Genomic DNA, 12,578 nt, shown 5'->3' with positions numbered 1-12,578 from the left:
TATGCGGAAGTGAAGGACCATCATTATGTAGTGAGCTGTCAAGGTCATTCCCCACCAAGGAAGCATCAAGGCCCTGCTAGAATACCTCCAATGACAGACCTCACTTCCTCCCAGGGCTTTCTGCCCAAGCTTTCTGCCAGCAGCACTGACCTTCAGAGATTTCTAGTGAGTCTGTGGCTAGATGGTAAATTACCTTAGGAGAAGAAGTAGGTCCTCCATGAACTTGACCACCCCTGTATGTTTTTATTTCCTATTCTTCTTATTTTCCTAGTAACACTCCTTTTGGAAATGGCTCATCTTGTCCCAGATAAAATAAAATGGAAGAAGTTTATCCTCATAGGCAGTGACTGTTGTAGCAGGAAGTTTAGGCAGTGGGTGAGGGGGGGGGGTGTGGGGACCATTATGGGTCCATAATGGGACCCATGGGACCCCTCCCCAAAAGCCAGAGCCTGTTCAGAGGGGAAGCAGGGGGGGAAGAGCCTGAAAGAGCGGGAGATGCAGCCCCTTCCCCGGCCAGCCCTCAAACCGTGCAGGGGAAGTCCTGGGCTTTGTGGGTGGTGAGGGTCCCCCTGGGCACCCACCAAGACTGGGACGAGTGATGGGTCCCCAAAGCAGGGAGCAGGGGCTTGGACGACAGGCTGTCTCCGAGACCCCAGGCAGCGTGCCTGTCGGGGCAGGGGAGGGGCAATCAGTCTGCTGCCCCCTCCTCCCACCCACCACTGGCACCCTGAACCAGCTCCAGACCGTGCCCTGTGGCTGAGCCTGCTCTGGAAACCACCGGCTATCGTAGCCTTCAGTCCAACCCCCAGACCATGCCTAGGAATCGTCTCAGCTGCCCTGGACCTCACATCTTCCTGCTCCGCACACAGAGCTGATACCATCACGCCACAGTGGGGCAGGGTCAGACGTGACTGCTTTAATGCTGTCACTCACGACGTCTCATCCCAGCCCCAGGGAGGCAGTCCACGGCTGTAAGAGCTCCAACCAGACTAGAAGAGAGAGGAGGCTCCCGCAGGGCCACCCTGACCCCCTGGTCTCTCCCCCTCCGCAGGGGACAGTGGAGGCTCCAACAGTGCAGGAAGTCGCTGTGCAGTGCCCAGCAGCTGAGAGTGGGAAGGGGGCTGGGGAGCCTGCCTGAGACGTCAGGTGACACCGACCCCAGCCCAGTGAGGTTTGGTTTCTGTGAGGACAGAGCCCGGGGCCCCTTGCTCTGCCCAGGCTTCCTACTGCTGGGTGCTGGACCGTGGCTCCCAAGGGCAGCAGTGAGGGGTAATGAAGGAACACCTGCTGGGGCTGGAAGAATCTGGAGCTCACCAGAGGTGCTCAGTCCCTCCCCCGCAATCCAGGCAAAGGAGGGAACCAACATTGTGCTTCAATGTCGGAATCGCCGAGAACACCACTGATGTTAGAACACTGCTATCGCTGCTGCTACGATTCATAGAGGCCGCTATACCCCAGGAGCTCCGTGTGCGTTATCTCACTTATTTCTGCCATTTCTCCACTTTACAGAGGAGAAAACTGAGGCTCAGAACAGCTAAGGTCACAGCACTAGAAATACTGGAGCGTCCAGGCCATTATTTTCCCCACTGCTCTGTGCGCCTTCTCAGATTTGGTCCTTCTTTCCCCTTCAAAACAGCCCTTTGTGAGAGAGGGAGGAAGGAGTTAGGAGCTGGCAGGTGAGGGGAGAGGGCACCCGGGGGGGGCGGGAGGGAGTGCCCAGCCCAGCCCACAGGGTGCATGACAGACAAATGGCTTCCCTGTGACCCCCGGCCCTCCCCAGCTGGCTGGGCAATAGCCTCGCTCATCTTCCTCCCTCTGAGAGGGCTGGGGCTCAGGGTCCTGCCTGGCAGGGTCCCCAACAGGGAGATAGTCCCTCTCCCCCCAGGAATGTGCGTGAAATCCCAGTAACTCTCTCCAGCTGGGCCCAACTTTGCAGAGGGCTCTGGGAGCAAACCCTGTGGCGAGGGGCGGGCTTCTGGGAAAGTTAGCCTTCCTCATGTTCATTTTTCCTCCTAATGACAACTCAAGGTGTGAAGGGCTGGGTGGGAGGGGCTGGGACCCTGGTGACACTGGGTAGAGCATTCCAGATGGCGGGAATGCTGCGTGCAGAGTGGGAAGTGACTGCCCTCAGCCCTCCCCAAGGAGTGTCACAGTCTCTCTCTCTGTGTCACACACACGCACATGTACACATACACATACACCCACACACACACGTATACACCCATACACATATACACACATACACCCATACTCACATAGACTCACACACACATACACTCACACACGCTTGGATGTCCTAAGGCCCGCACAGACCTAGACAAGTTGGCTTTGCAGATTGTGACCAGCAAGGGACTAGGGAAAGCTGAGGGCAGGGATGAGAGAGGGCCACAGGCGAGATTAGAGCAGGGGTCCCAGCCCCAGCTGCCTGGAAGTTGCCCAAGGAGCAGACACGTCCCCTGCCTTCCTTGAACCAATGCTCATTAAGCACTGAGTGGGCGCAGGCACTGTGCTGAGGGCTCTGACATGCACTAGCTCATTTACATCCGACAGCAACCCTGTTGTGATTCCCATTTTACAGGTGAGGATACTGAGGCTCAGAGAATTTGAGTGACTTGCCCAAGATTCTGCAGCTAAGTAAGTGGCAAACTCAAGAAGGAGCTGGCCTGTCTTCCCCTGCAGATGAACAGGGAGAAGATCCTCATCAAGGCCGCTCGGAGCTCTGCACTGAGGACCTGGACACCTGGGTCCCTATCTCACTTCCATCATCAGTGAGACGCGTGACCTTGAGCATTTTATTAAATTTCTCTGAGCCTCCAGTTAGCCATCTGTCAACAGAGGCAATGGGGTGGGGGGCATCAAATGAGGTAATTTAAGTAAAAGCACATGGAATACATGTATGGTATCATATTATATATGATAGTAAGCTAAGGTGGCCACAGGTGTAATTTGGCCCAGCAGGCTAGCTTAGGGGAGAAGCCAGGACTCCAGGGAGGGGAGAAGCACCACCACCAACATCATCACCACCATCCTCGTCATCACCAGCACCACCAACATCATCACCACCATCCTCGTCATCACCAGCACCACCAACATCATCACCACCACCATCCTCGTCATCACCAGCACCACCAACATCATCACCGCCATCAACATCACCATCACCAGCACCACCATCATCACCACCATCAACATCACCATCACCAACATCATCACCACTGTCAATATGCATTTATGGAGTAGCTATCAACAAAAATAGCAGCCATTTATTACATATTGACTATGTGCCAGGCACAGTGCTAAACACTTTCCGTAATTCATGTGTGCTCCAGACAGATGACATGGAAGTCAGAGGTGAGGGAGAAACGAGGGCGGGGCTGCAGAGCCCAGAGCCCTCAGCCTCCATCCAGAGGGGCCGAAGAAGGGGATTACAAACTGACCTCCACCTGAGTGCAGAACCAGAGAAAATTCTGTGGCCAAAGGCTTTCTGCACTAATACTAACCCACCAGGGCAGATGCAAAGCCGAAGGGCACCCCAGCCCAGGGCAGGGGGAATGACCAGGAGCCCACCTCAGGGAAGAGGGAGGCAGGGTCTCCCAGCAGCAACTAAGGTCAGCCTCTTTGGCCTGTAGCCCAAGACAAGGAGAAGGCAGAGGCCTGGCTGAATCTGAGTCGTGCTGGCCAGGTAGTTGCGCTGGTTGCATCGGGCTGAGGAAAGGGCTCTGTGACTCACTCAGTTCCAGGCCTCTGAGTGGGATCCCTCACCACCTGGGTCACAAGAAAGCACGTGAAAGGGTGCTCTTCTGTATGGACTGAGCAGGGGAGGAGAGGGATATATCTCCTCCTGGGCAAGGAGAGAGGATACTCCCACAATCCCCCAGTGTGAGGGTGCAGCAGCCGCCCCACTTGGAGTCATGGGAAGAAAACGTTGAAATGAGAGAGAGACAGGGAGACAGGGAGCTGGAGCAAGCTGAACACAAGGACTCGAGTCCTGGCTGCCCACCCCTGGCCAGCAGGAAGGAGCCACTCCTGCACCCCTGGGCTGGAGAAACAGCCAGAGGGACTCTGACCCGAGGGGTGGGCGGGCCCTTGGCAGTGAAATCAGCCCCACCCCCAGCCAACCCTCCCTACCAGCATCCCGCCAAGTCCAGACACCCAGCTTCCTCTGAGCTCCTGGTCCCCCAGAAACACCTCTTCGGCCTGTGCCACAGAAGGCAAGCAGACGGCGGACCGACCCAGGACAGCTTCGTGGGCAGGAGGGCCAAGTGCTCCCCAAGGAGCCCTGGAAGGTCAGCCCACAGGAGAGCCTGGGTCAGTCCAGCTCCTGAGAAAGCAGCATCTCTGTCCCCAGGCAGGGGCAGCAGGAGAGAGGGGTTACATTACCTATGGATAAAACCTAACCTCTGGGCCAGGTCCACTCCCTACATACCTCTCCCCAGATTCATGCCCTGTCTATCCTCTTTTGAACCCAATTTCCAAGACATAGCCAATGCTTGGAATTTCCCTTATACACCCCACATCTCACACACGTGTCCCTGCAACACTCCTTATCCTGCCTACAATGTTCTTCTCCATTTATTCTCCTGGAGAACTCCTATTATGCTTTCAAAACCCTGTTCAGAAGGCCCCTCATCTGTGAAGCCAAGAACTCCCAAAACTAATCACTCTCTTCCCTACACCTGTGCTGGACCTTGGACAGACTTCTCTTGAGGCATGAATCATAAAATAGAGTGTTTACTTGTATACATGTCAGATTCCCCCATTAGCCAGGGGGTAGAACCCCCAGCAGCTGGCACAGTGCGCGGCAAATGGAAGGTGTTGGGATGTGTTTATGGAACTGAGAGGGGGGCAACAGGTAGGCAAGTGAGCAGGCTGTGAAGCAGGATGTCTGGGTCCGCTTTCCATCACTGAGCAAAGGCTGGGACTCAGGACCAACGAGGTATGGCTGAGAAGGGGGGTGGTAGGGAGAAGCAGACTGAGATTGTTGGACCCCTGTGTGGGATCTAAAGCTCCTCCTACCCCCCACCATGGGGCCTCAGTGCAGCGGGCCAGTCTGGTTCCAGGAAGAGCCAAGAAGCTCCTGACTGCCACTGGCCTGCAGCCTCCTTGACAAAACCCAGGTCTGTGTTTACTTCCCAACTGGGGATTTCAGTTTCTCAGTCTGAGGGACCCAAAAACCAGGCACGCTGTCCCCAAGTGACAGGCGAGAGCACTGAGGCATAGGGGATATCACTGGTGTGACCCCAGAGACAGGTAAGAAGGAATTGGTTGGGGGCCATCCTTGAAGCCTGAGCCAGGACAGATGCAGACTCTGCATCTGGGATGCAAAGCGACAAGCCCCTGCTGACAGAGTAGGGAAAAAAGGGACTTCAGAAGTCGACCTGGATCCAATTCCAGCTGTGAAGTTCCTGGCTGTGGGACTCCAGACAACTAACTTAACCTCTCTGAGCCTTTTTTTTTTATTATTATTATTATTTATTTATTTATTTATGGCTGTGTTGGGTCTTCGTTTCTGTGCGAGGGCTTTCTCTAGTTGCAGCAAGTGGGGGCCACTCTTCATCGTGGTGCATGGGCCTCTCACTATCGCGGCCTCTCTTGTTGTGGAGCACAAGTTCCAGACGCGCAGGCTCAGTAATTATGGCTCACAGGCCCAGTTGCTCCGCAGCACGTGGGATCTTCCCAGACCAGGGCTCGAACCTGTGTTCCCCGCATTGGCAGGCAGATTCTCAACCACTGCGCCACCAGGGAAGCCCTCTGAGCCTTTTTAGTAGAATAAAGCCAATGTGACCAACCTCAGCCCAGCACCCAGCCTGGCTCACAGGAGATGCTCCCGTGAGGCCCCTTGCCCCCCTCTCCCTCACACCCTGATTCCCAGCTCTCCCAGGCCCTATGCTCCAGCCCTGGCCAGCCCGGCTGCCTGCAGGTGACTGGTCCTGCCCTAAAGCCTGTGGAGCTGGGGCTAGGGGAACGGATTTGTCCCGGTGTAACCAGAGAGCGTCTGGGGGCTCAGTGCCAGGGCTCCAGCTGGGGTCAGTGCCAGGCCCGCACCTCACAGCTGTCAAGGGGAGGAGGCCTGGAGACAAAGCAACTGGGGGTGAGGGGATAGGTAGGGCTGTGTCTGGTAAGGGAGAGGGGAGTGGCAGCTCCATGCGTGTGAGGGACCCCATGGCCTGATTGGGGAATGTTACGCAGATGCAGGTTCCAGGGCCGCTCAGCCACTGACCAGCTGGGTGACCTCGGGCGAAGCGCTTAACCTCTCTAAACCTCATTTTGCTCACTGGGAATAGCATTATCTAATTTTGCAGGCTTGATGTGAGCATCTAACCCCAAATCAGCCAAGGCGCCGGGCAGTGCCTGACACGTTGGAGACTTCAGACTGATTCTCCTCTTTGCCTTCCCCTTTTCTCTTCCCCATCTCTCATTTTCCCTCCACTAATATTTCTTCCACCAGGGTGGGGCCTTCCGTGTGGAGCAGGCAGGGCCCTGGGGCTCCAAGGGAATTTGCACTTATATTTTGAGAGGGTGGGACATGGAGAGAGGGCAATTTGAGGGAACAAAATCAGAGTTATCCACTCTGGCCCTGGTACCTTTGAGGCCCTGCCCGCAGCATCCCACCCTTTCTGGCCCTTGAGTTCTTTAATGACCACGTTAGTACCTTTACAAACTCATTAGCGTATATTATTGTTTGCACTGTAAGCATGCTCTAAGGCCCCTTAGAAGGACGGCTGCCTCCCTGTCTTGCTGAAGTGGCCCCAGAGTCACTGAGGGGGCGATAGGTGAGAGGGCGTGGGAGAGGGCACCCGGAAGCAGGGAGCTGAGGGCAAGGGCTGACATGAAGCAGTCTCTCCCTCCCGCCTGGATCCCACACAGGGCTGGCCCACCCAGCTGAGCTGGCTATGGCAGGAGAAAAACCTGAACTTCATGAGCCAGGCAGGGTATGTGCACTTATGCATCTCTGCTGCTCAGGGTCAGAATAGTGCCTTGGAATACAGTAGATCCTCAGTAAATGCTCACTAAACCAAAGGAGAGGCAGAGTCAGTGGCTGCAGGAGTGGAAGCAGGAAGGCTTGAGGATAAAGAAGAGGGACCAGGAAGGAGATGATGGTGGGTGCTAAGAAGCTAAGGTTCAGAGAAAAGAGGACGAGGTTTGTTCAATTGACTGCAGTATCCCAGCCCAAGAGGTCTGTGAAAGGAGAGGAGAGATGGGGGAGGGTAAGAGTCCATGGAGGAGTCTGAGGTTCCTAAGTCCCTGTGATACACACCCGCAGACACCGCCCTCCCAGCGGGACCACAGCCCACCAGCTGTGGATGGATAGATGCTGGGCCCAGAGCCTTTGCAAAGAGTCCTCCTTCCGGTCAAGGTCAGGAGCCCGGCCAGGGGGGCGGCAGATTCACTGGGAACCAATCTGTTACGGAGGACTCTGCCAGACACCCCCGCCTTCAGGGCATTGGAATGGAGCGGAGAGACAGAGACAGAGAGAGGCAGGTGCTTGTCAACCCCGCTTTAGGAAATTGGCTCCATGATGTTTATTGCAAACTGCAATTTAGCATCTCTATTCGGGTGCTCTCCTGTTTAATTACGTATACGGTGTGGGGAGGAAGGAGGGAAGGGAGTGTATATGATTTTCTCCTCAGTCCCTTCCTCCCTGGGTGTTGGGAAGGTCAGAGGTGAGAAATGGAGCCCAGCAGAGGGAGGGAAGGGAAAGGCCTGGCGACATCCACAGCTTCCCACACCAAGCCTGGGCCGGCAGGGCTGGCCAGAAAACAGCACGTTCCCCTGGCCACAGATTCAGTTCCAACAGCTCTGGTGTCCTTGTCTTCAGGGACCACCCCCACAGTGGCCGCCCCTCAGGCTGAGAAATCATTCGACAAAACTTCACAACTTCCCAGGCCCTTTTCTTTCCAAGGCCCAGAGAGACTGGGTGACTTGCCCAGGTCATCAGAGAGCAAGCTGAGAGGGGCTGCCACCTACCCCAGCCCCACTTCCCACCCATGGGGCCAGGACTCCCGGGGCAACGGCCGGGCGGGTCCAGACAGCGGGCGGGAGGCTTAGTCGCCTCCCCTTAGACTCCGGCCCTGTGGGTTTTTCAGCTTCTCGGGCGTTGGACAGACTAGGTTTCCCCCCAAGGATCCCCTTTCATCCTCAAGCTCCCATCTTCCCCTCTCCAGATCCTCACACTTTCTCCAGAGCTGGGAGGGCAAAGCACCAGTTAGTTCATTTGCCTGTTTAATTGGGTAGGAAGGGGAAGGAAATTAAATTCCTCAATAGAGATCTTCCCTGCAGGGCTAGAGATGGAATGAAGGCGTGGGGACCCCCACCCCTGAGCACCCCTGAGCCTGGCCTGTGCTCCCCATCCCCCTTTCCCACCTCCATGCCCCAGATCCCAAGATCAGAGCAGAGGCTGGGATTACAGGGCCCTGGGGAGCCAGCATATGAGGTCTGTCCTGCCCTAACTGGGACAGCCCCCCCCCCCCGAGAACTGGAGCATGATGGGGGAGGGGAGCTGCAGGTGAAGGGGTTAGGGCAGGACACTGCCTCAGGCTCTGATTCTTACTTTTTGCCCACCTCTCTGACTCCAAAAGTTTGCTTTCTCTCCCTCTCTTCTGTCTATGTCTCCCTCTGTCCTACTCTCTCATTCTCTGCCTTGGCCTCTTGGTTCCAGAAAAGCCCCTCCCCCAGGGGGGCCCAGGGAGTATGGCCGGGTTCCTGGGGTGCACCGTGGCCGTGGTCTTCATCCTTGGTGTGGCTCTTACCGTCTTCTTTCTGTATCACCGGCAGCAGAAGAGCAGGCTGGAGGTCGACGGGGGCGGGTGAGTGCGAACCAGCCCATCCTCTGTCCCCCCCAAACCTCCCCCACCACCCCCACTGCCCACCCCCATGGGCTCCTGCTGAAGCACCCGGACTTGTGAGGGGCTCAGGGCTACCCTGCCCACCAAGGCCCCGTCTCCTCCTCCTGCCACCTGCGAGGCGGGAGGGGGACCCTACCCCTCCTGCAGTAGAGCTAAAGCCTTCAGAGAGCTCACTGTGCGCAGGCACCTCCCAGCGTTTACGCTGGCTTACGAAGATGCATTCTATCCTCTCAGCAACTCTGAGAAGTACGTGCGTGATTATAATCCACGGTTTATGGTGAGGAAACTGAGGCATAGAGGTGAGATGCCTCACACAAGCTCACCTTCTCCCAGCTGGACCAGGGTGAGCTGAGTGGCGCACTCGCCTCTGACACCAAGTTCAATGGGGCACCAAAAACCTCCATCATTGCGAGAAATAATACTCTAATGCAATATTTTTAAAAAATCAAAATGAATGCCCAAAATACACAATGAACAAAATATCAACACTTTAAATAAAGACAGGATCAGTAATACTGATCTTTCTTTTTGCCTCAGGCTCTGATATGGCTTGGCATGGCCCTATTACTTACCTTGTCTTTACTTAAAATTTTGATATTTTGTTCATCACGGATTTTTGCATTCATTGTGGTTTTTTAAATATTGCACTAAAACATTCTTTATCGCGATGACTGAGACTTACAGTGCCCCCATAGGCTTTGCACCTGAGGCCTCAGTCCTCCCGCCTTGGTCCTGGCCCCCGCTGAGGGCCCATGTGGATTTCCCACTGTCCTTCAAGCTAGGACACCTGACTTACTTGGTTCCTGGGCCCAGGCTGGAGGGAGGGACAGGCTGGGAAGATGGCAGAGGCTCTCTCAGCCTCCATCCCACTATGCTGAGTAACCATCTCCCAAGCTCTGGCCACTCAGGAGGCCACCTGGGCCTCCTGAGCCCGGGGCCATCCTTGCAAGGGGGCCTCCGGGACCAGTAACTGTCAGGTGGCCTGACTGGGGCAGAGACCCCCATGTGAGCCTCATTCTGTTCCCCCAGGACTACCCCGCCCTTCGCCCAGAAGCTGGAACCTTCTCCCAACAGGCAGAGCCACCTTGCACCTGAGGACATCCAGGTGGGCCTGGGTCGCTCGAGTGAGGGAGGGGGTCGAAAAAATGGGAGATGGGCTCAGGGCGGGGGCCCAACCTGAAGGCAGAGCGCTCCCAACTCCATGAACTCCTGGACAGTCCCCAGCGCACCACTAGCCCTGGCCAGTTCCAACAAGGCCAAGTCCAGGCTAGAGACCGTGGTCGGGGCTTTCCCCTCCTCTACCCTGAGAAATGACAAACTAGGACCCTTCCTACCCAGGGCCCCCCGAGGGGAACCTCTTTCTCCACCTCTCAGATCATTCGTTTAAAAATAACCATTGATGTGTGGCCCCGGGCTGGTCAGAGAGAGCCTGCAAAGCCAAAAGCTCAGGCTGCCCTGTGCCTCCCAGATGCCGCCAAAGTGGTGAATGCAGGATGGGGGCGCATGGGAACCTAGGAGGGGAATCCACGTCCCTCCAAGAGGGCCGCCTGGAGCAGGCCCGTGCAAGAGTCCGTGCAGCCGCTCAGCCCCTTCTCTTCCAGATCCTTCGCCTGGAGCCTGGGAAGCAGCATCCACAGCAGGAAGAGGAAGAACTGCAGAAGCTGCCCGCCCAGCCCCCCTACTATGATCTGGGGGCCTCCCCTCCCTACTGCCCCTTGGTAAGGACCCCTGAACCTTGAGGATGTTGTCCCCAACCCAGCTCCACCCGGCCTGGCCACAAGCCCAGCTGCCTGAGAGAGAAGGGGGACAGAGGAAGCTGAGGAGACTGGGCAGGGAGGGCACAGGACAGCGCCCCCAGGGAGGGGGAGGCCCCTCCTTGTTGCACCACCACAGGCACCGTGATGACCAGGGCAGGAGGGTGGGGTTTCCAGTGAGGGCAGAGCCCCAACCTGATGCCCAGCTCTCCCTCCCCCAGCCCCGCCCCCTGGCTCTGTACCCTGCACCCCAGTCCCTGGACCTGCCAATGACCACCAGAAAGCCAGCCCCAGCCCCTCCTCCTGGTCCCACTCCCAGCCGCTCGGAGGGCCGGCGTCCACTTGAATGGCTGCCACCTCCACCCAGAGCCCACTCCTTTCAGCAGACTTGGGGCCAGGGCAGTACCCATACATACGGTGCCAGCCCAGAGACCCAGGCCAGACCGCCTGGGCCCGAAGATAACACATTCTCTCCTGGCACTAGGGGGAGAGCCAGGTCATGGTCTCCACAGCTTAGCCATCCTCCCCCCTCTGTTGGAGGTGCCAAAGTGAGCCCGTCTTGAGATGCCAAATCGTGCCTCCAGGGAGGTAGCATTCCTATCCCAGGGTGCCAAGCCCAGAGGACCAACTCAGCCCCCCCTTATGATTCTACGCAGGGGGTAAGAAGACTACCAGCCGTTTGTTATTCCTCAATCAACCTCGAGGCTGGGAAGTGAGTTAGAACTCACAGTGGACACAAAGTCCATTCCTCAGACAGCGGCTGGACAACCCCTTCCCCTGTGAGGGTGCCCACACCCCTGTGTCCCCGCCTGTACTGCCTGGTCCTGCCAGTTCCAGCAAAGGGAGTCTAGTGACAGTTCTGAGCACGGACTGCGTGCCAGACACTTTGCTGAGACTTTTCAAACACGACTCTGTTTAGCCCTCACAGCAATCAGTGTGATAAATCCTATTATTGCCCCCATTTTATAGATGAGGAAACTGAGGCTCAGTGAAGTGAAGAGGTTTGCCCAAGATCATCCAGCAAGTAATTGGGGAAAGCATCATTCAAACCCCTGGTCCTCTGGCTCCCAAGTCCAGGCCCTACCACACAGCAGTCATGGTGATGGCCAGACCTGTGGGGAGTTTACCTGGAGAGGCTTGAAGAGCCTCAGAGTGGGCGCCAGCTCATGCAGGGCCCTCCAAGGCCCCAGGCTTCCTGCGCACAGCAGAACACCCAGCTCTGCTGCCTGGTTGCCCCTCAGCTCTAGGGGCCTTGAGAGCCGCAAGGCAGCCCTGAGAGCTTGGGTTTAGAGTCCTGAGTGGGAGATCAGGTGTCACTTTGGGCCACACAACCAGCACCTGGCAGGGTGGAATCTCCCACCTGGAGAGCCTCATCTTACCCACCCCTGCCTCAGGACAGTGAGAAAGCACATTATCCCCAGGCCTGAAAGTGGGTAAGGTAGGAGGGAGTGCGGAGACCCCAGTGTTTCCAGAAAAGAGAAAGCCATTCCCCCTCAGGACTCTCCAAATCAGCCTTCCCCTTCCTCAGCTCAGCCCCGAGTTCGGGGTCAGTAACCTTGTCAGAGGCCTGGGTGAAAGGAGAAAGCGGGGGAGAGGAGAAAGAAACAGGAAAGGGCAGGCAGGGGGCCTGAGGCCTGGGGGAGAGGGAAGATGATGGAAGGGAGTGATTTGGAAAGTCATGGAAGACTCCAGCGGGATCTCCTGAGGAGTGGGCCCAGGCTCGGCATAAAAATCGCTGTGATGTAATGGGGCAGCTGCAGCTGGCCCTAATCCCCACTAACGACTTCTCGGCCCTGCTCTCTGACTGCTGCCCTCTCAGCCTGGCAGGCACAGCCCTCCCTGGGGGCACGGCAGGAACCAGGCCAAGCCTGGCAGCTCCAGCTCCAGGACAGCCCCCACCCAGCACCATGACCCCTCCTCCCCCTCTTCTCTTTCATACAAGCCCCAGACCCCAGCACACGGCTCTGACCCTGTCCCC

The 12,578-nt window shown here is 56.8% G+C and overlaps 1 protein-coding gene across 1 annotated transcript in view; it reads left to right on the top strand.

Moving 5' to 3' along the window:
• The window catches only part of NECTIN1 (nectin cell adhesion molecule 1), an 89,916-nt gene extending 79,331 nt beyond the window's left edge, over positions 1 to 10,585 (top strand). The window contains exons 6-8 of the mRNA XM_028162488.2: positions 8,660 to 8,807; positions 9,876 to 9,951; positions 10,448 to 10,585. Coding sequence (XP_028018289.1) covers positions 8,660 to 8,807; positions 9,876 to 9,951; positions 10,448 to 10,585 — 362 coding nt within the window. The remainder of the gene's footprint in view (positions 1 to 8,659; positions 8,808 to 9,875; positions 9,952 to 10,447) is intronic.
• Positions 10,586 to 12,578: the final 1,993 nt, after the last annotated feature.

The sequence above is a fragment of the Balaenoptera acutorostrata genome, chromosome 9 (assembly GCF_949987535.1).
Source record: "Balaenoptera acutorostrata chromosome 9, mBalAcu1.1, whole genome shotgun sequence".
Classification (NCBI taxonomy): Eukaryota; Metazoa; Chordata; class Mammalia; order Artiodactyla; family Balaenopteridae; genus Balaenoptera; species Balaenoptera acutorostrata.
Note: the sequence above shows the minus strand (reverse complement) of the source record. Positions and strands in the feature narration are given on the sequence as shown.